The following is a 25,794-nucleotide window of genomic DNA, read 5'->3' as shown; positions in this document are numbered from 1 at the left end:
TTGGGGGGTGGGGGAGAAATCTCCCCTTTATTTATTTTTTTGGCCATCGTGGCATATGGAATTCCTAGGCCAGGGTTCAGATCCCAGCCGCAGATGTGACCTACACTGCAGCTGTGGCAATGCCCATCCTTAACTTGCCACAGAGATGCCACTGATCCCACTGTGCCCCAGCAGGAACTCCTCTCCCCTTTATTTTAAAAGGACAACAATTTTAAGTAGATCCTTGGAACAAATGCTGTTCAGGGGGCAGAGAGAAGGGCCAGCTCCTACCAACACGTGCACCAAAGAGGCCGGAGGCATCCGCTCCCTGGGCCAGTGGTGAACCTCCCTCTTCCCAGGTGGGCGTGGGAAGCCAAGTGGGCCAGCCCAGCCAGGGCTCTGGGCTCCACCTGGGAATGTGGGTCTCCCTGCAGGATGGGGCTGTTGTGGGTCAGTCTTGCACGGTAGGCACTGAAAGGAAGGATGAGGGGCCTGCAGAGGAGGAGACCTTGCGGGGCCCAGAAACCCTGCGGGTATACAGTAGGCATCTAATCCGTGCACTGGGCCCAGGCAGAGCCACCTGGTCTCGTGGAGGAGCCAGACCAGGTTGGGGGCTGCAGGGAACAGAATGACCCTGCCCCTGGAGCCCTGGCGATTGCCACCTGCTGCCGTCCACTGCTATCCCCCCGTGTCCAGCACCAGCCCTGATTTATAACCAAGGCCCAAGGAAGTGGAGGCTGCGCCCACCTCCCAGCTGGCTCGCTGGGCCCTGGCTCCACACTGCCCTCTCTGAGCAACTTGGCCACAGGGGCATGTAGTGGGCACGGGACACAGCTGGGCCCTGGGCCCTGCTGACCAGGCCCAGCAGTCGGAACTGCTCAGGCCAGGAAGAGACCAGAGGAAGGAAGAGCAGAAGGGTGCAGAGGCCACCCCAGGCCACATGGGCCGGGCCTCACCTCCAGATCTGGGGATGGGCACAGGCTCCTACTGGACAAATGGCATGCTGGTGGCTACCCTCCCTGCCTGCCTCCTGGGACTGCTCTCGGGCCTCACTTGCCATCCAGCTTCTACTCTGTGCCCCCACAAGGGCTGGACCCCAAAACCCTCCAGCCTCAGCTGCCCCACTGGTTGGTGAGGCCCAGAAACCTGCAGTTCCCCCATCCCCCAGCAGCCACCAACCCCATGATACACCTTTACCTGGGAGGCAAGCCCACCTGGCTGTCATGTGGAAGGACCTTGTGTCTCAGGATTGCTAGGCTGCACAGCACAGGGCTGGGGCAGGAGCTGACTCAGAACAGCAAGGCCCCCCTACCCCACCTGACCCCCTAGAGATGCCAGCTTTACAGTCACCCTGACGGGCTCTCAGAACAGGGAGGGGGCCTGGAACAAAGACCTGTACAGGCCTGAGGGTCCCAGCGGTTGGGTCCCTTCTCGCTGAGCCTTCGGCCTGGGGAGCTGCAAGTCCTCAGTACTGGCTACGCACAGGTTCTGTAAGTGAGTCCCTGACCTGCAGGTCTAGGCTCAGTCCCAATTCTCATGGGGAAAATGCCGGTGCCCCAAGGAGAGCATTGTTAGGACTCTGGGGTCCACTTCCCAGCAGGGACCTGGCCGGTCACCACTGACCCAGGGGGGCCAGGCTCTGTCCACCTGTGACCTTTGCTCCATGCTCAAGGACCATGGGGGCAGGGCCGGCGCCAGGCAGACACTCACCTCCGAGCCCGGGTCCTAGGAATGTGGACGAAGAGAGGCTGGCGTGGGACTCGCTGAACTGGGCACCTTCACCATAGCTCTGCAGGGAGACGGGTGGGGTGAGGGTACTGCCGGGGAAGTGAGCTCAGGGAGGCACCCCCACCCCAGGGAGGGTGACCCAGGGTCCTCACCCGGCTGGGGTCGAAGGAGGAGCTGTTCTGCTCACTGGCGCCCCACGAGCCTGAACTGGGCCGGTCCTCCAGACCTGCAGAGCGGGAAGGCAGAGTCAAGGGCCTGCCTGCTCCACACCAGCTCCAGCCATAGAGCATTCCAGGCCCTTCCCCACCCATGAGCTGTGCCCATGGGCCCCCTTGGCCGACAGCAGCAACCCTCGACACATTGGTGATGAGTAACCCTCTAGGTGCACAGCTCAGAAGACAAGGCCACCAGCCATGCTGCCTTCAAAATCTGAGGCACCTACCCAGGGCCTGGCCCCCCCCTTCCCCCCCCCGCCCCCCGAATAGGCCCTCGCTTTCACTCTGACCTGCTCTGCCTGCCTAAGTCCCAGGTCCTAAGTCCCTCTGGCCCAGGTCAGGTTCTCAGGGGACAGGGCGCCAGGAGACAGGCACAAGCTCTATTCTGAGAGTAGGAGCCTCCCGCTTCCCACCGCTGCCAGTTTGAGCAGCGGGGCTGACCCTTGGTTGAAATAACTGTGGTGACTGCCACTGAGTACCTGCCAGGCATAGGCTGGCAGCTCCCTCAAGGTGGAATCCAGTCCCTAAGATGGGGCTCCACCCGGCCACACCTTGGGAGGCCAAGGACCTAGGATGGAGGGGTGGGCAGGGTGGGGCCCTTATCTCCCTGAACACTCGCCAGGCGGCACATGCTGGCACTCTTCCTAGGGAGGGGGCATGGGGGAATGAGCAGGGAGCTGTCCTCGACCCTCCGCCCTGTGCTCCTTTCCCTCTGCAGAGTGGGGCCAGCCCCATCTGACTCTGAGGCGAAGCTCCCCAAGCTAGGGTAGGAGGCAGAGGGGAGGGGCCACAAGACAACCCCCAACCTGCCCTCTGACCCCACATGGTGAACACCCTAAGCACCCTGGCTGCAGTCCTCCCCCCACTTTCCCCTGCTCATCTGTACCAAAAACTTCCTTCAAATTGCATCCTTCTATTTTGGTACCTCTGTGTTAATCATCCCTCCTGGAGAAGTGCTGTTTAATTGTTACCTAATTTGCATAATTGTGCATATTAACAGCCCAGTCTGATGAATATTCATATTGCTCAGTTGATTTTGTATTCTAATCAGGAATTCCAATGTGATAACGATGGGGGCCTTGCGGGCTGCCTTGGCGGGTAGGGGGTCAGACAGGAAGCTCTCATGGTTTCTGGGAATCCACCTAGCATTTGCCATCAGATCTGAGGTGCCTGCACCCCAAAGTCCTGGATCCCCCACCTGGGCTTCAGAAAGAGAGCAGCTGGTGAAGGGGGGTAACTGAGCAAAGTGCCAGCACCCTGAGCCTCAGCTTCCCTCTACATCCATGGACTTGTCAATCCCTCATCCTCTGGCACAGCCTTCCCACCCTCATGGGTATCCCCAGGAGTTCTGGAGGTGCCAGGACCCTTGAGCAAGAGCAGGAGGCCCCATCCAAGGCCAGAGCCAGGCTGCCTCTGAGCCCTCCCAGCCCCACAAGGCCTGGCAGAGGTGAGGGGAGTTTCTGGAGCCTGACACCCAGGGAGCCTCCAACAAGCTTCAGGCAGAGGCAATGGGGCCCTGCTCTGCCCTTTCTGGAAAAAAATCCTCACCCAGCCCTGGCTGTCCTCTTCTAGAAACAACAAAAAATAGGGGTTGCCCCTCCCCCACCACTCCCATTAATATAGTTATTAACCCCCTCACTGGTTAATTATGCATTTTAATAACCCAATCATGAATATTCATAACACAGCTCTTGTTTGTGTTCTAACTAAAACTTACTCACAGAATAAGATGGTGCTGTCAGAGTGTAAAATTTTTTTTTTTTAATGCTGGAGGTGAAGTGGTGGCAAGGTAGCCCCCAGAAAGATGATTTCTCTGCTCAGATCCAGCCCACTGCCCCAGAAAGGGGCAGAGGGCTGGGGGGGCCCAGAGCTGGTGAACCCTGGGGCGCTGTCTACAGCCCCACCTCCAGGACCACTTCGAGGATGCCACTGAGTGTGCCACAGCTGAACTCACCAAGCCCTGGCTCTAGCCAGGTGGCCTCCTCTGCCGGCCTGGCTGGATGCAAGGGTGGTAGGCTTCACTAAGTGGCCTCTGTTCCAGCTGGTTCCGCCAAGTCAGGTCTGCAAACTGCAGCCCTTGAACCAAGTCCAGGGCATGCTGATTCTTGTAAAAAAAAATTTTTTTTTGTCTTTTTGTCTTTTTTAGGGCCACACTTGCGAAATATGGCAGTTACCAAGCTAGGGGGTCAAACTGGAGCTGTAGCCACCAGCCTACACCACAGCCACAGCAACACCAGATCCGAGTCGCGTCTGTGACCTACATCACAGCTCACGGTAACACCAGATCCTTAACCCACTGAGTGAGGCCACAGATAGAACCCACAACCTCATGGTTCCTAGTCGGATTCATTTCCGATGCTGCACCAAGATGGAAACTCCTGTAAATGGGGTTTTATTGGTGCGCAGCCATGCATACCTACTCCTGGACTATATGCAGTGGCTTCTGCTGTGTGGCCCACAGACGTGACCATCTGGCCCTTTACAGGGAAGGTCAGCTGACCCAGGGATGGAGAAGGTTCCTGGAGTCAGTTCCCCAGAGATAGCAGCCAGACCAATGCACTTCAGGAGTGTGGTTAAGGTGTGTTCACGGGGCCAGGCACCATCCCCACCACAGACCTGTATGCACAACCGTGGTCATCGGGGGCTTCGTCCTGCAGCCCCAGCTTTGTAAGCGCCTCCTTGCCTAGGTGCCAAGGCTATATCCTGGGAGCCATCCTCTCAACCTCCCTTTTCCACACTGCCCACCCCTGTGGTCTCAGATTAAGAGCCTGGCTTGGCCCTGTCCTGTGGGTCAAGCCTCATCCCTGCAGCAGCATGTCCCAGGTTCCCAGCCCACACTCCGGCCCCGGGCAGACTGATGGAGCTTTCAGAAGCAAAACCAGGCTCTCTTCTCTCCAGTCTCTCCCATGGCTCCCCAAGGCCTTGGAGTAAAGATCAGACTCCTCCTAGCCATCCTCCTCCCCCAGCTCAGGGCTACCCACCCTCCAAAGGAGCAGGTCTCCACACCTGGTGATTCTCCATCCCCTGTTGTGGGGATGTTGCCTTGTGGTCCCCCCTGTCCCAGCATTGCCCACACAAGGCTGGCCCCCAAAGAGCCTCCACAAACATCTGCTTTTCATCTTCAATAACAAACTAACCCATCACAGTGTTCTTCTCCTGCAGTCACACGTGGCTACTTACCACATACATGGCTAGAGGCTGCTGTACTAGACACTGTGGCCTCCAGAAACGAAGACTAAAATATTCATAACAAAAATAACCATCAAGCACTATGATCACATATGAGAATTAACAGCACCTATGAGCAACCGTTCAACCCTCAAGAAAGTGTTTCCTTCTTGCCGTTTATTAGGTGGCTGTTGGAGCCCCCAGCCTGTCAGCTCTCCCCCTGCCTTTCCCCTAGAACTAACCCCCCAAGAAACTGGATGGTGGCCTGTTCAGCAGCATCTGGGGTCTCACAAGGGGGCAAGATGGACACCAATTTCAATGTGGGAGGCCCTTTCTCAAGGGGGGCTGGGAGCTCCCACCACAGGCCAGTAGGGGCCTTGCTTCTCTTCTCGTGATTTTGGGACAACTTTTGAGTTCTCGCATCATCTCAGACTTAAAGGAAGCTTCAGGGAGAGACACAACATGCCCTAAACCCCAGGCCACTCATCACTTAATGTGCACCCTTCTACCATTTGCTCCTCTCTGTTCACAAGGACACTTTTTTTTTCTGCCTGTATAGTTTTAAAAGTAAATGAGAATTCCAGGCAACAAGGTCCTACTGTCTAGCAAAGGGAACTATATTCAATATCCTGAGATAAACAATCATGGAAAAGAATATCAAGAAGAATGCATACATATGTATACTTGACTCACTTCGCCATATAGCAGAAATAAACAAAACATTGTAAATCAACTATACTTCAACTGAAAAAAAAAAACAAAAAACAAAAAACTCCAGAGCTCCAAGGAGCTCCTGTCAGAGGAAGCAGATTCTGGGCGGCTGGAGGAAAGCACTAGAGTGGCACAGAGACCCTGCTGTTTCTGCTCCTTGAAGGTTGGGGATGAGAGCAGAGCAGGGGCCCCCATGCAAGTGGATCTGAGGCCGAAGAGGTAGTGGGTGGAGGCATTTACAAGAGCAGAGTCCCCCAAACTGGGGGTTTCACTCCAAAGCAACCACTCCTGAACCCCAGAGCCAGCAACAACAACCCCAGGGGCTTCCCTAATGGGCAGAGGATGCGTCGACATAATTCACAAAGAAGCGGCGTCCCCCAGCTGCAGAAGCTGTCCCACCCCCTCTCTCCTGCGAATTTCAGATTCGTGACCAAGGCAACAGCAGAAGGACCCCCTCCTGCTTCAGTTTCCAGGAGGACACACGTGGTATCCAAGAGTGGATTCCTCGCCCCCACCCCACTGCCAAACATAAGCTCAGAATCCCAGCCAGGATCTCCCTGCAAGATACAGATACCGGGCGAAGCAAACACGGACACAGCCACATTCACAGCTCTGGTTAGGATTCACCCCAGGAAACCAAAGCATATCTAAGACAACCAGCACCATGCACCCTCAAGGAAACTGCAGAGCTTGTGGGTTCCCTGAAACAGGAGAAAGATAAGGCTTCAGGGATAGAGGAAAGCCAGAAAGCAGGAAAAACTAGGTAGTTTTTACAGCAAATTCAGAAGAGGTTTGGAAAATAGCATCAGAGGCAGCAAGGGAGATGGGGAGGGTGATCCAACAGGAGGGCAGGTTCTGGAGATGTCCCCGGCTCCGGGAAAGGGGGGATTCCGAGACCACAGGCGCAACGACTGAAAACAAGCCCTGACCCCAGAGCCAGCCTTGCACAGGGAACAGGAAAAACACTCAAACTTGGAATCACAGACACAGCTGGTGCAAAAAATGTTAAGGAAGCTGGGAGTGCGGCACGTGCTCCTGTGGGACAGTGCCCGCTCCTGCGGTAGCACATGCAATGATACAACCTGCAGGGCTGGCGCTGGGCGAGGAAAGCGAGGCCCCAGGAACTCCATCCCCAGCCCTCTGCGCTCAGGGCAGAGGCAGGTGCCAGAGGCAGTGTCCCCTCACTGGAAAACACCCTCCAAGGAGGCGCTCCAGACCAGGAGGGGAGGCCCAGCATAGAGTGAGGATGTGATGGGTGCTCAGAGGGTGAGCACGTTTGGCTGACACATTAAGTTAAACTTGATTACTTAAGTGGAATTTAAGATGCCATCCCAACAACAGGAACCAGAGCATGCAGGAGCCGCGCTGCTCTGGCAACTTTGTGTGATGTGGTTTATCCCACAGAATCTTTGAATTGCTGCCACTATGGCCACCTCACAGATGAGACTGAGGCAAAATCAATACAATAATGCCCTGTGTGTTTCTGAGCTGGATACAAATATACACAACTCTATAATAAATATACACAATTGGCAAAAAGAGAGAAACAGCGTTTTTAAAAAGTGGCCATGTAGTACAACCACTATGGAAAACAGTATGGAGGTTCCCGAGAAAACTTAACTATAGAACTACCATATGATCTTGCAATCCACTCCTGGGCATCTATCCAGACAAAACTCATCCAAAAGGATATATACACCCCTGTGTTCATAGCAGCACTATTCACAACAGCCAAGACATGGAAGCAACCGAAATGTCCATCAACAGATAAAGAAGCTGTGGCATGGAGTTCCCATCGTGGCGCAGTGGTTAACGAATCCGACTAGGAACCATGAGGTTGCGGGTTCGGTCCCTGCCCTTGCTCAGTGGGTTAACGATCCGGCGTTGCCATGAGCTGTGGTGTAGGTTGCAGACGCGGCTCGGATCCCGCGTTGCTGTGGCTCTGGCGTAGGCCGGTGGCTACAGCTCCGATTCAACCCCTAGCCTGGGAACCTCCATATGCCGCGGGAGCGGCCCAAGAAATAGCAACAACAACAACAACAACAACAAAAGAAGCTGTGGCATACACAAAGGAATACTACTCAGCCATAAAAAAGAACAAAATAATGCCATTTGCTGGAACATGGGTGCAACTAAAGACTCTCATACTAAGTCAAGTCAGAAAGGGAAAGACAGGATTCCCACTGTGGCTCAGCAGAAATGAATCTGACTAGCATCCATGACACAGGTTTGAGCCTTGGCCTCGCTCGGTGGGTTAAGAATCTGGCATTGCCATGAGCTGTGGTGTAGGCCAGTGGCTACAGCTCCGATTTGACCCCTAGCCTGGGACCTCCATATGCTGTGGGAGCGGCCCTTAAAAAAAAAAAGGGAAAGACAAATACCATATGATATCACTTATATGTGGAATCTAAAACATGACACAAATGAACCTATGTAAAAAACAGAAACAGACTCACAGACACAGAGAACAGACTTGTGGTTGCCAAGGGGGAGTGGGGAGGGAGTGGGATGGACTGGGAGTTTGGGATTAGTAGATGCAAACTATTACACACAGGATGGATAAGCAATGAGGTCCTACTGTACAGCACAGGGAACTATGTCCAGTCTCCTGGGATAGACCATGATGGAAGATAATATGAGAAAGGGAATGTATATATATGTACGACTGGGTCACTTTGCTATACAGCAGAAATTAAATCAGCACAACATTGTAAATCAACTATACTTAAAAAAAAAAAGTGGCAATATATTTATACTGAACAGGAGGGTTGGGGAAGATCGCTTTCCTGCAGGCAGGAAGATGTGATTTCACTTCTGGGGCTGAAAAACCAGACATGGGAGTCTTCAGTTCATTGCTTAAAACCATTAGAAACACCATCAGTAGAGCTGCAAACCAGCCCAGACAATCCAAATCCAATGCGAGGAAACACACCAGACACGACTGCAAGGAGGATGTATACAGACTGGAAGAGCTAAAACAAGAGTGTGGGGAAAGAGGCTGCAAATATACAACAGACCCAGACTCAATTTCTTGAAATCTGAAACACGGTACCTACGGAAAACATTTCTGGAACAAATGACTCAGGAAGACAAGCATATGCAAAAGAAATACCAGGTAATGCAACTGAGAAAGGGGGTCTGTGAGATTCATAGGAAAGGCTGAATTCATGGGGCAAGCTTTTGGTAGAACAGCAGGGAGGTTTTTCTGGATGGTGGGTGGGATCCACAGAGAATATCCTACCCCCTGGGTTCCAGGAGCCCAACTGCACAGAGACCAAAAAACATGGAAGCTCCCACCACTCTTGGTCCCTGACACTGAACAAAGTGCAAATCGAAACGGGATGGGCAGGAGACAAAAACCTTGTGGTTTTGTGTCACAGTACCCCTGGAGCTCTCAGGAAGAATGACAGCAGCAGCCCACATTTCAGGCAAGCAGGAATGTCATGCTTCTCCCCAGCCACAGCCACAGCCCAAGCCGCCACGACTTTTTCATCAGTGACCAAAAATTCGATGACTGAGGAACAAACACACCACTCCCAACCTGTAAAGGGGAAACCTCCAAGAGAACTAGACTCAAAGGGAAATATTTTTAACCAATTATTATCCAGTGTCCATAAAAAAATAACAAAAATATGCATTACTGAAACCAACGGGATGTGGCCTAAGTGGTCTCAGAGGGAACCCGATAAGCCTCAACATCGACTGATCACCAAGCAAGAGAACAGAGGCAAACGGGTCTCTGATTCAAAAGTCAAAAAAAAAAAAAAAAAAGAAAAAAAAGAAAGAAAAAAAGAGCAACCATTCTGGACTGAGACATGGATTCGACCTCCCAACAAAACAAGGGCTGTATTTTATTTAAGAATGCAACGTGGAGTTCCCGTCATGGCGCAGTGGAAACAATCTGACTAGGAACCATGAGATTGCCAGGTTCGATCCCTGGCCTTGCTCAGTGGATTAAGGATCCTGCGTTGCCATGAGCTATGGTGTAGGTTATAGGCACGGCCTGGATCTGGCACTGCTGTGGCTGTGGGGTAGACCAGCAGCTGTAGCTCCAATTGGACCCCTAGCCTGGGAACCTCCATATGCCATGGGTGCGGCTCAAAAAAAAAAAAAAAAAAAGACAAAAGACAAAAAAAAAAGAATGCAACGTGAGGGAGTTACTGCTGTGGTTCAAAGGGTTAAGAACCCAAATTTATCTGTGAGGATGGAGATTTGTTCCCTGGCCTCACTGAGTGGGTTAAGAATCTGGTGTTGCCCTGAGCTGTGGTGTAGGCTGCAGACTCGACTTGGTTCCTGAGTTGCTGTGGCTATGGTGTAGGCCAGCAGCTGTAGCTCCGATTTGACCCCTAGCCTGGAAACCTCCATATGCTGCAGGTACAGCACTAAGAAGCAAAAAAAAAAAAAAAAAAAAAAAAAAAGGCAAAAGACAAAAAAGAATACAATGAGAGCCACTTTCTTTCTTTCTTTTTTGGCAACTTCCACAGCATATGGGAGTTCCCCGGGCCAGAGCTACGACCTACGCTACAGCTGTGGCAACACTAGATCCTTAACCCACTGAACCCAGCTGAGGATCGAACCCATTCTGCCATAGAGACCACACCAGATCCTTAACCAGATGCACCACAGCAGGAACTTCAACATGAGCCCTTTTTAAATGTGCCTGAAATAGACGAATTTTTGCTAACAAAATGCTAGAACTGACAAGAGAAGTGGTCAAAATCTCAACAGGCCAAGTGCCATAGGAGAAATAAGGCAGCTGGAGAATTGTCAGATGCAAACATGGTGGCAGGCCAGCTGTAGTGCCGAGGTAATGGATGTCCCCCTCACTGGAGACTGTTCCAGAGAAACTGGGGCAGAAACATGACTGGAAGCCACAAGAAGCCTTAGCTCCACATGACAAAGAGACACAGGCAAATCTGGTCTGGCAGCTAAATAGGAGTGGACCAAACCTGAAATTCAAGGAGTGCTGGGGTAAGAAAATCATTAGTGGACAGCATCAGGACATGGGGAAGGAGGAAACCAGGGGCCGTTCCCAGAAGCCCAACACACACCATGACATGCCAATCACTCATGTGGATGGTCATATAGGTTCAAAAGGAAACGCCCTGAATGTGATAAACACAGGCAGACAGAGAGATCTATCTTGAATCGACAGCCAGGATCAGGCCTGGTCCTGCTGATAATAAACCAAGCTGCATACGCCCCTGTGGTTCTAGAAACACTAGTTGATGCAAAAAGGCACATGGCATCTGCACCAGGATGGGGGAGACCAAGTGCCTGAGGATGGTTTACCTGGAGAACGAAGCCAAGGGAAAAGTGCAAATAATTAAGAGATACCAGGGGACAACCAGGTAGAAAACATGATGATCCCCAAACCAGAGCAAAGCAAGTCCTAAAACACCTAGAAACAAAGCTCACTGAAAAAGTATGTGACCAGGAGCTCCCTTGTGGTGCGGTGTGTGAAATTTCTGGCATTGTCACTGCAGTGGCTGGGGTCGCTGCTCTGGTACAGGTTCAGTCCCTGGCCTGGGAACTTCCACGTGTTACAGGCACGGCCAAAAAAAAAAAAAGGTATATGACTAAACAAAAAAAGAAAGAGAGGAAGAAAGAAAGAGAAACCATACAATGACTAAGTGCTTTACACTTCAATTTTCAAAGTTTATCTTAAAAATTTAATGGTCAAAACTTGAGAGGAGACACCATGCACTTACAATGCGAAAAGACAGTACTATGAAGACACATGGTTTCCTAAATTTATCTGTGAATTTATACATCAAAACCCCAAAAAGGGAGTTCCCGTCGTGGCGCAGTGGTTAACGAATCCGACTAGGAACCATGAGGTTGCAGGTTCGGTCCCTGCCCTTGCTCAGTGGGTTAACGATCTGGCGTTGCCACGAGCTGTGGTGTAGGTTGCAGACGCGGCTCGGATCCCGCGTTGCTGTGGCTCTGCCGTAGGCCAGTGGCTACAGCTCCGATTGGACCCCTAGCCTGGGAACCTCCATATGCCGTGGGAGCGGCCCAAGAAATAGCAACAACAACAACAACAGCAACTAAGTAAAAATAAAAAAAAAATAAAAAAAACCCCAAAAACCCAAAAAGAGTTTCCTTTGTGGCTCAGAAGGTTAAAAACCCACTTAGTATCCATGAAGATGTGGGTTCGATCCCTGGCCTCACTCAGTGAGTTAAGGATCCAGCATTGCACAAGCTGCAGTGTAGTTTGTGGACATGGCTCAGATCTGGCGTGGCTGTGGCAGACAGCTATGGGTCCAATTCAACCCCTAGCCTGGGAATCTCCATAAGCTGCAGGTGTAGCCCTAGAAAGACAAAACAAACAAAAAAACAACCCCAACAGATTTCTTTTTTGGAGAAATGTGGGAGGACACATGACATAATTATTCTAAAGAATCAGCATGTCTGAAAACATGGGGGGGAAAGACCTGAGAAACAAAAATTGAAGTAAGACTATAAAAACACCATAACGCTACAATAACTAACACTGAGCAATACTGAGAGTAATCAAAAAGTAAAAAGATGAGACAAAAATTCATGGTAAATGGCAATTTAGGAAATGCTTCTAGGTATTTCAAACCACCAAGAAAGGTTTTCCTGAGTTTATTCTGTTGTTTTAGAACTTCTTAAATTGAATGTTTATTCCATTTCTTTTCATTGTATCTGAATACTGCCAAAGGCTATGATTCTTTCCCAAGGACAGCACTGGCTGCACCTCAGAGTGTCAATGTGTTTACATTATTGCTGATTTCTGTTTATCCTGTCTTGGGTGTTTTAATTTCCTCTTTAACCCAAGAGGTAGATAAAAAGGAAATTCGTTATTGCCATAAGGTTAGTCATTTTACCTCTTTCTACATTTTAAAATTTATTTCTAGTTTTACCGCATTTTTCTCAAAAGAACGTGGTCTAAGATATTTTGGTCTCTTTCTCTCTTTTTTCATGTTTTTATTATACCCAGTATGTGGTCAATATTTATAAAACGGGTGTGATCCCTATTTATAGGGCATGGCCTTTGAAGGCCATGCTTCCCACCTGGAGGTGCCCCTCAGAATGTCGGGAAGCTCTTACAGGCCCCCCTAAGCTTTTCATCAATGTCTCTGGGTCCAGGGCTCAGGGGTGTATGTTCTAAGCAGCCCCGCAGGTGAGCTGGATGTGTGCCTTTGGCTAGGAACTGCTGTGTAAGCTCAACCCTGATCACTTTTCTGTTCAGGTTTTCTACCTTCCACTTATTTTTCCTTTATTTGCTCTGCCAAGGACTGCAAAGGCACGCTTTTCTGCCCTCCAGCATCTTTGCCTGTATATTCCTCAACTGGATGGAATGAGGAAGAGGCACATTTATGACCCTCACAGCGGCATTGGAAATAGATTGTGTCATCTAATTCTCAAAGATTTTTTGACAAGTAGCACCAAGGCTAGAACACCATAAATGAAAAGACCTCACAACAAAAAAAAATTAATCCTATTGGAATTCCTGCTGTAGCTCAATGGGTTAAGTATCCACAAGGATGTGGGTTCAATTCCTGGCCTCGATCTGTGGGTTAAGGATCTGGTGTTGCCCTGAGCTGTGGTGTAGGTTGCAGACACAGCTTGGATCCTGAGCTGCTGTGGCTGTGGTGTAGGCTGGCAGCTACAGCTCCAATTCGACCCCTAGCCTGGGAACCTCCTCCATATACCCAGGTGCGGCCCTAAAAAAGCAAAAAAAAAAAAAAAGAAATCTGACTGCAGCAGCTCAGGTTGCTGGAGAGAAGCAGGTTCAATCCCCAGCCTAGTGCAGTGGGTTCTAGGATCTGATGTTGCCACAGCTGCAACCCAGCTCAGACTCGATCCCTGCCCTGGGAACTTCTACATGCCTCAGGTGTGGCCATAAAAAACAAACAAAACAAAGCCAAAAAAAAAAGTCTCCATCACAATGATTATAAATTAAGCTAGAAAAAAAGGTGCAATATAGATTGCGGAAGACTAACACCCTTCCTATATAAAAAGCTCTTGCAAATGAGTAAGGGCAGTATAGGGTGGTGTCCAGGACACTACAGAGAGATAGCAGTGGGTGATTAGTTAGGATGGTTACTAGACTAAACTCTCTGAGTATCAACTTCATCATAAGTAATAAAACGGGGATCATAACTGCCTACTTCACCAATCCATGAAAAATGAGGACTCAGAATGAAGGCTTGGTACCTGGCACACAACAACAGTGTTCACAAAACACTGAAATAAATTTTTTGCTTGTTTGTTTTTTAAATTTGCTTTTTAGGACCACACCTGTAGATACAGAAGTTCGCAGGCTAGGGGTCGAATTGGGAGCTGTAGCTGCTGGCCTACGCCACAGCCATAGCAACTTGGGGTCCAAGCCTTGTCTGTGGCCTCCACCATAGCTCATGGCAACGCCAGATCCTTAGCCCAGTGAGTGGGGCCAGGGATCGAACCAGCATCCTCATGGATGCTAGTCAGGTTTGTTACCACTGGGCTACAACAGGAACTCCGACATGAATTGTTGATAAGTATTATTATGCTGTTTTTAAAAAGCTCATTGGGCAGCAATAAAAAGGGACAAACTGTTAGCAGTTCCCATTGTGGCTCAGCGGTAACAAACCTGACTAGTATCCATGAGAATGTGGATTCGATCCCTGGCCTTGCTCAGGTATTAAGTATCAGGCATTGTCTTGAGCTGTGGTGTAGGTTGAAGACATGGCTCGGACCCCGAGTTGCAGTGGCTGTGGTGTAGGCCAGCAGCTATAGCTCTGATTCCACCCCTAGCCTGGGAACTTCCATATGCTGCAGGCTTGGCCCTAAAAAGACCAAAAAAAAAAAAAAAAAAGGGAACAAACTGTTGATATAGCCAACAACTTGGATGGTCCTCCAGGGAACCATGCTCAACAGAAAAAGCCCATCTCAGAAGGCTACAGGCTGTATGTTTCCATGTACATAACATTCCCGACAGGACAGAATTTCAGAGACGGGGGTAAATTCGTGGTCGCCAGGGTTAGGGGCTGATGGGTGGTGAGTGGCAGCAGCTGAGAGGTCACGTGGTAATGGAACAATTCTGTAACTCGAATGTGGCAGTGACTCACGGTGCTACACATGGGATAAAACTGTAGAGAACTACACATGCACATAAATGCATACACGTAAAACTCGAGAATAAACTAAAACATTCAAATAAGTTCTGTAGATCAGCTTCCCGACTAGAGGCCATGCGGGCTAGGGGAGGCCTAGGGAGGGGCCGCGCAGAACATCCCCTCACATTTCTTTGCAACTTCTCCTGAGTATATCATGATTTCCAAATAAAAAGTTGATCAAATCCAAAATAAAGTGTGGCCCTCAAGACAGTCATGGGAAAGTCATCAAAAATAACTTGTCTAGGGAGTTCCTGTCGTGGCTCAGCAGAAACAAATCAGACCAGGAACCATGAGATTGTGCATTCGATCCCTGGGCTTGCTCAGTGGGTTAAGGATCCGGCATTGCCGTGAGCTGTGGTATAGGTTGCAGATGCAGCTCGGATCCCACATAGCTGTGGATGTGGCGTAGGCCAGGAGCCACAGCTCAGATTTGACCCCTGCCTAGCCTGGGAACTTCCATATGCCGTAGGCACAGCCCTGAAAAGACAAAAGACAAAAACAAGACAAAACAAAACAACAACTCATCGAGGGTGTTCACGTGTGGTGCAGCAGGTTGAGGATCTGCGGTTGTCACTGCAGCAGCTTGGGTCACTGCTGTGGTTGGGGTTCAATCCCCGGCCTGGGAACTTAAATGTGCTGTGGGTATAGGCAAAAAAAAGACCCCTCACCTGGCCCATCTTTTTAAATTTGTTTTTCCTTCCTTTTTGGCTGCCCCTTGGCATATGGAGTTCCCAGACCAGGGATGAGATCCAAGCCACAGTTGGGACCTATGGTGCAGCTGCAGCAACGCCAGATCCTTAACCCACTGTTCAGGGCCAAGGATCCAATCTGCATTGGGTACTCCAGAGACACCACTGATCCTACTGCTGTGCCAGAGGTAGAACTCCCAGCCCATCTGCTTTTAAAAGATGCTCACCCATCACTGACATGTAAATGCCCACTGAACCGTCATAATCCTTTTCACCTACGGAAGGAGAGGAGGCTGGAAAAAGCCGGGGCTATGCTGCATGTCCAAGGCTGGCAGTTCTAGCCTGGAACGTACTCTGTGTTAATCTGGGGTCCTCTTCAAAGACCAAGTATGCACACTGCCTTTTCTAGTGTGAGAGTCGTACCCAAGCACGTGATACATTCAAAATCACACAAACTGGGAAAGCCGTGGAGCTGTAACAGCAGGGTGTCAGCAAGCATGTGGTTTTCGGCAGAGGGAGGGCTGCCATTTAGCGATCTGTGCCTCAGGGTTTCCCAAAAGGGAGAGGAAAATTATTCCCATTTTAAAGTCTTCTCATCTGATAAAGACAGAAAACCTGTCTTGTGCAGGTTTGTTGTCAACTCCTTCCTGACAGGGTTTTTTTTTTTTTTGTCTTTTTGCCATTTCTTGGACTGCTCGTGTGGCATATGGAGGTTCCCAGGTTAGGGGTCGAATCGGAACTGCAGCCACCCGTCTACACCACAGCCACAGCAACGAGGGATCTGAGCCATGTCTGCGACCTACACCACAGCTCACGGCAACGCCGGATCCTTAACCCACTGAGCAAGGCCAGGGACTGAACCCGCAACCTCATGGTTCCTAGTCGGATTCATTAACCAATGAGCCATGACGGGAACTCCCTGACAGGGTTTTTAAACAGAGATCAGCAAAGGCCATCTGTCCGCACCTGACACGCTCAGCTTCCCATTCCCACAACCTTCACCTTTAGAGACCCCTTGAGCCTCAAGCTGGCTGGGCTGCTGCTTTTCTAAAACAAAGTGCCCTTGCAGAGGGAATCAATGCGAGGCAAGCCAACTTAGAGAAGTTCTAAGTAAACACTAGGCAAGGGCATGAAAGGAGAGTGAAGAGAACTGTGGTTGGTGGGACCCACTAGCATTTGAAAGCTCTTGACAAATGGTGCCCCCATAAGGTGACACTGCCTGTCCAGGGGGAGGAGTGACCCACCTTACTGATGATAGAAACTGAGGCTCAAAGGAGGTCACTGCTCCAGGCCCATCCTGCTGATGGACCAACCCCTACCTGATCCTGGGGTCTCAGGCTCCACCAGAGAGGAGGCAGGGACATGCACTCAGGGCTGGGAGACCCCCTCAAGGGGCTTGTCTCAATTCCGGTGGCTCCCAGGTCTGGCGCTAGGACCCCCCACACCAACACACACAACGGTGAGCTCAAGGCAGATAAGGAGACGTGACCCAGACCTCAGGTCATAAAGCGCTTCCACAGCGAATCCTCTGCCGACAGGGAGACGCCTATTTTACACATGATGAAAGCAAGGCCTGCAGTCACGCCACCTGGGTCAGGCGACACAGCCCATCTTTTGCCTGAAGTTCGGGGCTCAGGGATCCTAGTCTCGGGCCCCCTCTGAAGGCGGCATTATCACCGGAACTGAACTGGGAAAAGGGGTCCCCAGCTGTGTGTCCAGAATAGGGAACCTCCCAGGCTGGAGCAGCCATACCACAACTCTTATGGGCAAGAAACCTCAGCCCCAGACCGCCCCCCCCCAACTCCAAAGTGGTCAGGGCAGGGCCAGAAAGCAGGCTGGGGCTGCAGAAATCAGGGAAAATCTACAGGGGCTCCACTTAGGCCATGCAGCATGGGGTGTCCTGGAAGGGCTCCTCCCTTGGAAGCCACAGCCTCCAAGTAGACCATAGATGAGGGAAGACAGCCCAGGGAGAGAGGCCTGGGGAAAGATGAGGGCATGCCTATGCCACCTCCTCCAGGAAGTCCCCTGGGACCTGCCTCGCCGCCTGAGCCAGGGAAGCAGCAGCACCCCCAGTTCCTGAGGGCTATTTCCGGGGGTGGGGGGGGCAGGGTGACCATGGGGATTTCCACACTGAAGGGTGGACTCCAGCCAGCCCTGAGGCCACTTCCTCAGGCCGAGAGGAAGGCCAGTCCAGGACAGTGAGGGCAGCAGCACAATGTCCCTCCTTGGGGGGGGGTGAGCACAAACCACCCCTGAAACCCCCTCCTCCTCCAGGCAGAGCCCACTGCACACCCCGATGGAAAGGGCAGAGGACAGTCCCTTCCGTCCCTGACCCCAGAGATGAGGAAGAACACAGCCCCCATCCTGAGACCCCAGAAAGATGCTAAAGTCTGTGCAAAGCCAGCCTTCCCAAGGGGGTCCCCAAATCCTCCTGGCAGCCAGAGTGGACTCCCCAATATGCACACAGCTCCTCTCTCTGCCCACAGCCCTTAGGGTTCCCATCTCCTCTGGGTAAAGCGCGAATCCTTCTGCCCATCCCCTCCCAGCTCTCAGCCCCCAACTCTGCTCCAGCCATACGACCTCCTCAACATTTTTCCAACATGCCAGCCCTGGTCAGGCCCCAGGGCCTTGGCACCCACTACTCTAGACTCAAGACATCTCCTTGGAGACGGATGGCCCCTACCGCCCTGTGTAGCAGCCCCCCGATCTGCTGCCTGACACTTGCTGTGTGCTCCAAGGCCTGTCCTTCCTGTGCTGTGTCCTCCACGCTCAGTGCCAGGTAGAGTGACCCATTCGTCCAGGTTCGCCTGGGGTGTTCCCAGTTTGAATGCTCCAAGTCCCAGACCCCAGGAACCCCCTGGCTCCCCAACAAGCCAGGCCAGCTGATCACCCCAGTGCTGGATCTACACAGTAAGTGCCTAATACATACTTGACTGAAAAAAGCCAGGACCTGGGCAGGCTGTGGAGAGCTGCGGCTCTACATCACGGCCCCTCTGGGGCTAAGTTTCCTCTCCGCCCTCCTCCATGGACTGGAGACCCAGAACCCCATTGTGGCCAGGGAGCCCCCACCTCAGCCCGGCACCATGTGAGTGACGCAGACGCCCCACACCCCAGCCAGGGGCCCAGGCTCCGGGTGCAGGACAGACACTGATGCTGGGCTGACCACCAGTCACCTTCCTCTGGCTCCAAAGCAGGTCATGTGAGTGTGACAGCAGCTCGTTCTGCGCTCCCCTCAGGTGCAACTTCAGGCCCTTCACCACACACCTCCCTCAGGCGCAACCAGCCGCCAGCCCCACCCCACCATTGGCTTGGGGCTGCACCCTGTCCCAAACCACCCACCACACATGGTCATCTGCTCACGAAAACGTGATGCCCCAAGGCAGCGGGGTCCTACCTGAGCTTCCAAACTGGGCACCAGCCAGGGAGGCAGACCGGCTCTTCCCATTGGCCACCGGCAGGGGGAACATCTGCAGGGAGGGAGAAGGGGAGGTGAGTAAGGGGCACAGCCCGGGCACAGGGCACCACTGGCCCAAGGGGAGAAAGGCTCTCTAGAGAGAACCAGCTCCTGGGGGCCCTCAGGAGAACAGCCTGGGGCACCAACAGTAACCCTGGGTATTTCGAAAACTTCTACCCCTGTCTTTCTGGGGGGTGGAGTGGTGGTAAAATAACCTATTTAGGTGCTTGATACAACATATCTACTCTTTTAAGTGATACAAAGTCTCCTTTAAATTTCAGCAAAAAAAAAAAATGAGGAGTTCCCGTCGTGGCGCAGTGGTTAACGAATCCGACTAGGAACCATGAGGTTGCGGGTTCGGTCCCTGCCCTTACTCAGTGGGTTAATGATCCGGCATTGCCATGAGCTGTGGTGTAGATTGCAGACACGGCTCGGATCTCGCGTTGCTGTGGCTCTGGCGTAGGCCAGTGGCTACATCTCCAATTGGACCCCTAGCCTGGGAATCTCCATGTGCCGCAGGAGCAGCCTGAGAAATAGCAAAAAGACCAAAAAAAAAAAAAAATGAGATCATGCAAGTTCCCCGGTGGCTCAGTGGGTTAGGGATCAAGCATTGTCACTGCTGTGGCTTGGGTTCAACCCCTGACCTGGGAACTTTCATATGCTGCGGGTGCAGCCAAAAAAAAAAAATCCCATCATGGTTCACTGGAAACGAGTCTGACTAGCATCCCTGAGGATGCCGGTTTGATCTCTGGCCTCGCTCAGTGGGTTAAGGATCTGGCGTTGCCATGAGCTGTGGTGTAGGTTGCAGATGCAGCTCGCATCCCGCATTGCTATGGCTCTGGCGTAGGCCAGTGCCTACGGCTCCAATCTTACCCCTAGCCTGGGAACCTCCATATGCCAAGGGTGTGGCCCTAGAAAGAAGAGAGAAAACAAGACCATTCACACTCACAGATGGATGTAAAGGTTGCCTGAAACACTTGTGTCTCAACCAAAGACACTGACCTTCCTGCCAAGTCCAGTGTGTGCCCCTGACCCCCAAGTGGCAGGATGGGGACGGGGAGCAGGCGCCCTGCATGCTGGGCTCTGTGCTCAGATGCTGCCATCGGAAGGGGAAACCGAGGCTCAGAGAAGCGGCAAGGATGGATCTCCTGGGCAGGCACCAAGGTGGGAGAGTCACCACCCCTCCTGTTCCCTCACCCAAATCCACAGTGTTGGTGTTAAGTCCCTAAAGATTAAACGGCTTAGCAGTATTAACTGGGAAAACCCAACATCAACAAACCCATGTGCCACAGAGAAAACAAAACCTGTCCATCCCATCCCTGCCCCAGGGGGTTGAGTTTTAGAGGTCCTTGTAGGGGTCCAAGTGATTCAAAGCGGCCAGAATCTGGGCTGAGAGCAACCAAAGCCCCCAAACCTTTGCTCCATGGCTGCCCCAGAGGTGGAGGTGTGGGCGCGTGGGTGTGATTCTCCGGCAACATCATGAGCTCTGGCAGTGACCAGGCAATAGGAATCCTGCCCCGACACCCCATCCCACAGAAGGGGAAACGGGGCCACAGGCTGAGCTGGCTGGGCGAGAGCAGAGCCATGCAGGGGTGGACTGGGCTGCACGTGGGGCCTCTCAGGCTGGCTTCCCCTCTGGGGGCACCCAACCCAGGACCCTTTCCTGCTGGGGACACAGAGGTGTGCCTTGACGTGGGTAGGCCTGGGGAGTAGCAGCCAAGTCCCCCGCCCTTCCTTGGGAAGTGGGGACTCAATTCCATTTCTGTTTCACTCTGGGTGGTGGGGGGGGGCAGAGGCTGCTGACGTGGCACTTGCCACAGGGGCACTGGGCCATGTCTTATGGGTGCCTCAGGCCTTGTGATCAGCCCAGACGGGTCCCCACACCCCTCGGAGCCTCAGCGCTCCCATCAGTGAAATGGTCTCAGAGCTCGGACCACATGGGCTGTTGTGAAACCCAAAGGCACACAGGGTCCCTGGGCCCACAGAGGCCTCTAGGCACGTGCCTGCCCACCTGCCCACGGTGCCCTGCCTACCCCTCATCCTTCAAGGCCAGGGTTAGGGGACCACTCAGGCCCACAGGTCTCCAGAACCACCATTCTAACAAGGGAAGCTCAGGGCCTGGGTAGAGGTGGAATTTTTACAGCATGGTGCAGTCTTTTTTCTGGAACTTAATGGGCACTTGTTTTGTTTACTTTATACAAACCTGCCCCAAGGAAGCGTCCCATTAAATTCTTCTGTTTTGGTTAAAAACAAGTTGTTTTAAAAAACAAGCGAATTCAGTTTCTCTGGGGCAGATAGGAAGAAATAACCAGGCAGGGTTAGAGGAAGGGATGGGAGCTGTGACAGGGGCTGCCTCTGGGCCTGAGGCTCGCCTAGGCCTCTGTCCTTACAATCACGAAGAGGGAGAACAAAAATCCAGTTCTGGGCTTTCTGGGAGGAGAGCCAACAGGCACCCCATCCGTGCAGCCTTGGTTTCCTCATCTGTGAAATGGATTGCTGGTTCTGAGCTGGGGGCGGGGGGGAGAGTATGGACCCTCCAGACATAACGGGAGGTGGACAAGTGGTGGGGGCTGCTGGGTGGCAGGGGCCAAGGGGCCAGGTCTCTTGGTCTGAACCTGCACCCCCCCCTCAGACCCCCAAGCCAGTCTGTTCCAGCCCAATAGTCTGTGACTTGTCAGTTTAACAAAAAAAACAACTGAGCAGCACCCCTGGTTACTCAGCTGGGGAGGCAAAAATAAAATGGGGCTTAAAAATACCGGCATGGCCCTTCCGGAGCCGCGGCCGCTGTCCCGTGGGCTATGTTTTTCCGCAGAGTGGCTGATGTCGTTTCAGTTTGGGGACTTTTGTTTTCGATAGAACTCAGTGGCCTGGGCCTCGTACTGGCAGAGGATTAAATTCAGACCGAAAGCATCCTCCCCAACCTGTTTCAAACCAAAATGGTGCTCGCTGGGGGAAGGGTGGGGGCAGGATTCAGGAAGCCTACACACAATTCCCAGATGTGCGAGGAGATGGCACCTATGACAGGTGGTCCACCATACAGGCAGGCAAACCAAGGCATGCACCACTCCCACTCTCCCTGGGCCTGTCTGAGCTGTGTGACCTCTGGAAGCTGGCACCCTCTCTGAACCTCCATCAGCCTGGTTGGGGGAAGGGGCTATGTTGAATGGAGCATACTGCCCAGGAAGTGTAAGGACAACCCCCTCAACCCCCGCAGAGCCAGCACTGCCCACAGATTCCCATGCAATGCTCTCGAGGTCTCCTCCCATCACCTGCATCTGAACTGCTGGTGACCCACCATTCTGGCTCCCACGTGACTAAATGACTGAAGAATTACAGATCCACTGCTATCTGTGTCCTCTCCCCACTAACAGAAGGTCCCTTCATGTGGGTCACTGAGGCGCTGGGCACCCCTGTTCTTCGCATCCACAAGGGAGTGAATAACTCTGATCACACCACTGTATAGGTCAAAAACCAGGGTCACTGTGTGCCCAGGACCAAGCTAAGACCTCAGGGACAAACCCCACCAAGGAGGAGCTGGAGGCCCTGGGCAGACCCCTCCCTCACTCTGGACCTGTTTCTCCCTCTGTAAAAGGGCATGTTGGACTCAATCTGTGCTGGGCAAAGAGCTGTGTGACAGGTTCCTCTGGACACTGCTCCCTGCCATGAGGGGTGCCAGTCCATCCTTTGGCATGCACCCCAACTTCCCCAGCCCCACCTGGGGCCCTTTCACCCAAACAAGTTTGAGGTCCAAATGCTGGGGGTGTTTTTGGCAGATGCTTTTTCCCTGGGGAGCCTGTAGGGTGCCGTGCATAAAGGGGGGGAAGGGAGGGTGGGACCACTCACCATGCTGAAGTCCAGGAGGTCACTGAGCTCCTTGTCCGTGCCCACGGGCGCCATCCTCTGCGGCTGGTTCATTCTCCAGCAGCAACGGGAGCCCTGTGGCCAACGGCCAGGAGGGGCTCCTCAGGCCTAGAGACAGCCCTGTGTGGTGACCCACGGCGGGTGCAGGGGCAGGAGGAGAGAAGAGGTATGAGTGCCGAAGGCTGAGGCGGACCAATGGGAGTGGAGGAGCTAAGAGCCCCTCTAGCTGCTCTGAGGCTCTGGGTCTTCCCACGCCGAGTCCCTTCCAGACCCTGGGGGTGGGGGCAAGTCAGCCAGGATTCGGGGATTTGGGCCCCTTGAGACCCCTCCCCAGAGCCCTCGGGGAATTTGAACAATGGGTGGGGGAGCGCGCAGAGTTCAGATTCCCGAAACTCCCTCAGCGACCACCAGGGAATCAAGTTGCAAATTTTAAACTGGATGCGGGGCGTTGTGGTCCCTTCCCAGCTCGGGCAGAACCCGCCCCTCTCCCCCGCCACTTCTCTCATTTCCAACCACCCCCAGGCTTCCCACTGGCCCCGCCCCTGGGAAGGGGGAGGGGCGACCCCAGCCCCGCCCCAAGGGAAATTTGGTGACTCCCCCCCACCCGGCAGCTGTCAGAGCACGTTGAAGACCCAGGCACCCCCAAATTCAAAGGGAATTAAATCCACAAGTAGGACGGCAGGCAAATCCCCCTTCCCGCTCCAGGGCTAAAGGAGGGGTCCGCCCAACACAAGGACCTACCCTCACAGTTTCCCTCCACACTTCGCCTCCTCCTCCCACAAAAAACAACTGAACTCTGAAAGAAGAAAAACCACCCTAGGTTGTTTTATTGTCACCATGTATCCGGGAATTATTTTTAAGCAACTTTAAAAACATTCCTTGCCTCCCGGCCCTGGAAGGGGGGGGGGGAAGTTGTCCTAATACCAGAGTTTCCCCCGCAGGGTCCCCAGGGGTCCTTTCTAGAACGGGGTGGGGGGATCCACCTGCCAAGCCCCGTCCCACACCCCGATGAGGGTCTCCGTCCCACAGTCAGACAGCGAAGTCCCTCCAGCTTCTCTCCCCGGGGCCCCAGAAGGGGGCGGGAGCGGCAAGCAGAAACCGAGGGGTTAGAGGGGGTTCCGAGGTTGAGGAAGACCCGACATCAGAAAAGGAGAAACCCCCGCTTTGTTTGCCAACTGGAGACGGGTGTGAAACGGATGCCCCAGAGCACCCCCTCCTCCGCGAAGCTTTTTCTTCTTTGGAGGGCGTGTGAAACTGACTTTTTTGAGGAGTACGAAACCGCACTTTTTTGTGGGGTAGCTGAAACCGATTTTAAGGCAGACCTAGGGTGGGGGAGACTGAAACAGGCTTTTCAAGGAGATCCGAGACATTTCTGGGGTGTCACAAGGACTTTTGGGGACTCGAAGCGAACTCAAAAGATGTACGAAACCACTTTGGGAGAAACAGGGGCAAGGAACTTCTCGCTCTGGGGGGAGGGGTGGGAGGAGGCCCGGGAAACCAACCCCCACTCTACCCCCCCCCAGCAGCCGGTGCGGGCGGCGCGGCCCGGGAGCCCTTTGAAGCTCGGGGCGCTGCCACCGCCACTGCGCTGCTCGCCCCGAAGCAGCCGCCGCCCGTGCCCGCGTACCGCGGAGCAGATGCGGCCCCCGGCCAGGATCTCGGCCCCCGCCTGCAGTGGCGCGGCGCACCTTCTCCGCAGACAAAAGGACTCCCTCTTTCGCTCCCCTCCAAACTCCGGCGCCCGCCGGGCCCCCGGGGGAGGGGGCGCCCGCGGGCCCCGCGCCGCTACCCCGCCGCGAAGTTGGGCAGCCCAGCGGCGCCCCCCGCGCCCCCGCCCGGCTCCGCAAACTTTCCTCAAGTGCCGACTGGCGGGGGCGCGCGGGCCCGAGCGCGCCCTCCACGTCGTCTGCCCCCTCCGGCGCGCAAAGTTGGAGAACAATGACTCCGGCCGCGCCGCCCCCAACCCGGCCAGCAACCGCTCGGAGTCTCCGCGCCCCAGAGCGGCCCAGCCCGCCAGGCACCGAGCGGCGGAGGGTCCCGGCGCGCTCACCTGCTCGGCGCGGCCCGGCCCGCAGCGCGCGGGGGGCGGCGACATGAACGGCCCCCCCGGACAAAGGGGCGTCGCGGCCCCGAGGGGCGCGCGTGGGCGGTGGCGCGTAGCCCGGCTCCCCGCGTATCCGCTCTGCGGACCGTCCGCGGTCCGGGCACTGGCGGAGGCGACGCGAACGGAGGCCGCGGTGCCCGCCGGCCGTGTCGCTGGGCTCGGTCCGGCCCGCTACGCCCGCGGCCGCCGCCGCTGCCTCATCTTCCTGCGGCGGGAGACATGTTCCGCCCCCAGCCCGCGCCCCGCCCCCCACAGGCCCCGCCCCTCATCAGCTCCGCCCCGCGTTCGCCCGCGGATCCCTCCGCCGCGGTTTGCACGCCGCCCACCGCCACACGTCCGCCCCACGCTCCCGCCGAACGCGGCAGCGGGCCCGCGGAGCCCAGCGCTTGGAGCGGGCGATCCGAAGAATCGTGGGCCAACGGCATGAGGTGGGGGCAGGGACTATCTTCCAGAGCGGAGGCGCACGTGGATTGGGCGCATAGCCGTGACGCAAGCGGGAAGGACCGAGCGATGGAAAGAGAAGGCCGAGCGGACGAGGCCAATTGGAAGGTGCGAAAGCCTGATTGGCGGGGATGCCGGCCGTTCGTAACCAGGCTCCGCCCCGCCCCGCCCCGCCCTCCCCTCTGCGCGTCCGGGTAAAGAAGGAGGCGGGACTCTCCGAGCGAGAGGCCGCGAGAAGCGATGGGGGAGGTGGGGCTTGGAGTTTTATTCTCAGGTGTGCATGGCCGGCCGCACGGCCTTTTGGGCTTGATCGTGT

The 25,794-nt window shown here is 53.9% G+C and overlaps 1 protein-coding gene across 16 annotated transcripts in view; it reads right to left on the bottom strand.

Annotated features, from left to right (window-relative positions):
- Window positions 1–25,250, bottom strand: part of TCF3 (transcription factor 3) — a 39,673-nt gene extending 14,423 nt beyond the window's left edge. For 13 of the 16 annotated variants that reach the window (XM_047777670.1, XM_047777673.1, XM_047777671.1 and 10 more), the window contains exons 1-5: window positions 24,984–25,250; window positions 22,916–23,053; window positions 19,013–19,085; window positions 1,860–1,933; window positions 1,690–1,768 (exon numbers count right to left, since the gene is read on the bottom strand). In XM_047777670.1, the coding sequence (XP_047633626.1) occupies window positions 1,690–1,768; window positions 1,860–1,933; window positions 19,013–19,085; window positions 22,916–22,987 (298 nt within the window). In that variant the 5' untranslated portion in view covers window positions 22,988–23,053; window positions 24,984–25,250. The remainder of the gene's footprint in view (window positions 1–1,689; window positions 1,769–1,859; window positions 1,934–19,012; window positions 19,086–22,915; window positions 23,054–24,983) is intronic. The other 3 variants (XM_047777672.1, XM_047777685.1, XM_047777687.1) reach the window with 1 other exon arrangement.
- Window positions 25,251–25,794: the final 544 nt, after the last annotated feature.

This window comes from Phacochoerus africanus, chromosome 4 (assembly GCF_016906955.1).
Source record: "Phacochoerus africanus isolate WHEZ1 chromosome 4, ROS_Pafr_v1, whole genome shotgun sequence".
NCBI classification, from domain to species: domain Eukaryota; kingdom Metazoa; phylum Chordata; class Mammalia; order Artiodactyla; family Suidae; genus Phacochoerus; species Phacochoerus africanus.
Note: the sequence above shows the minus strand (reverse complement) of the source record. Positions and strands in the feature narration are given on the sequence as shown.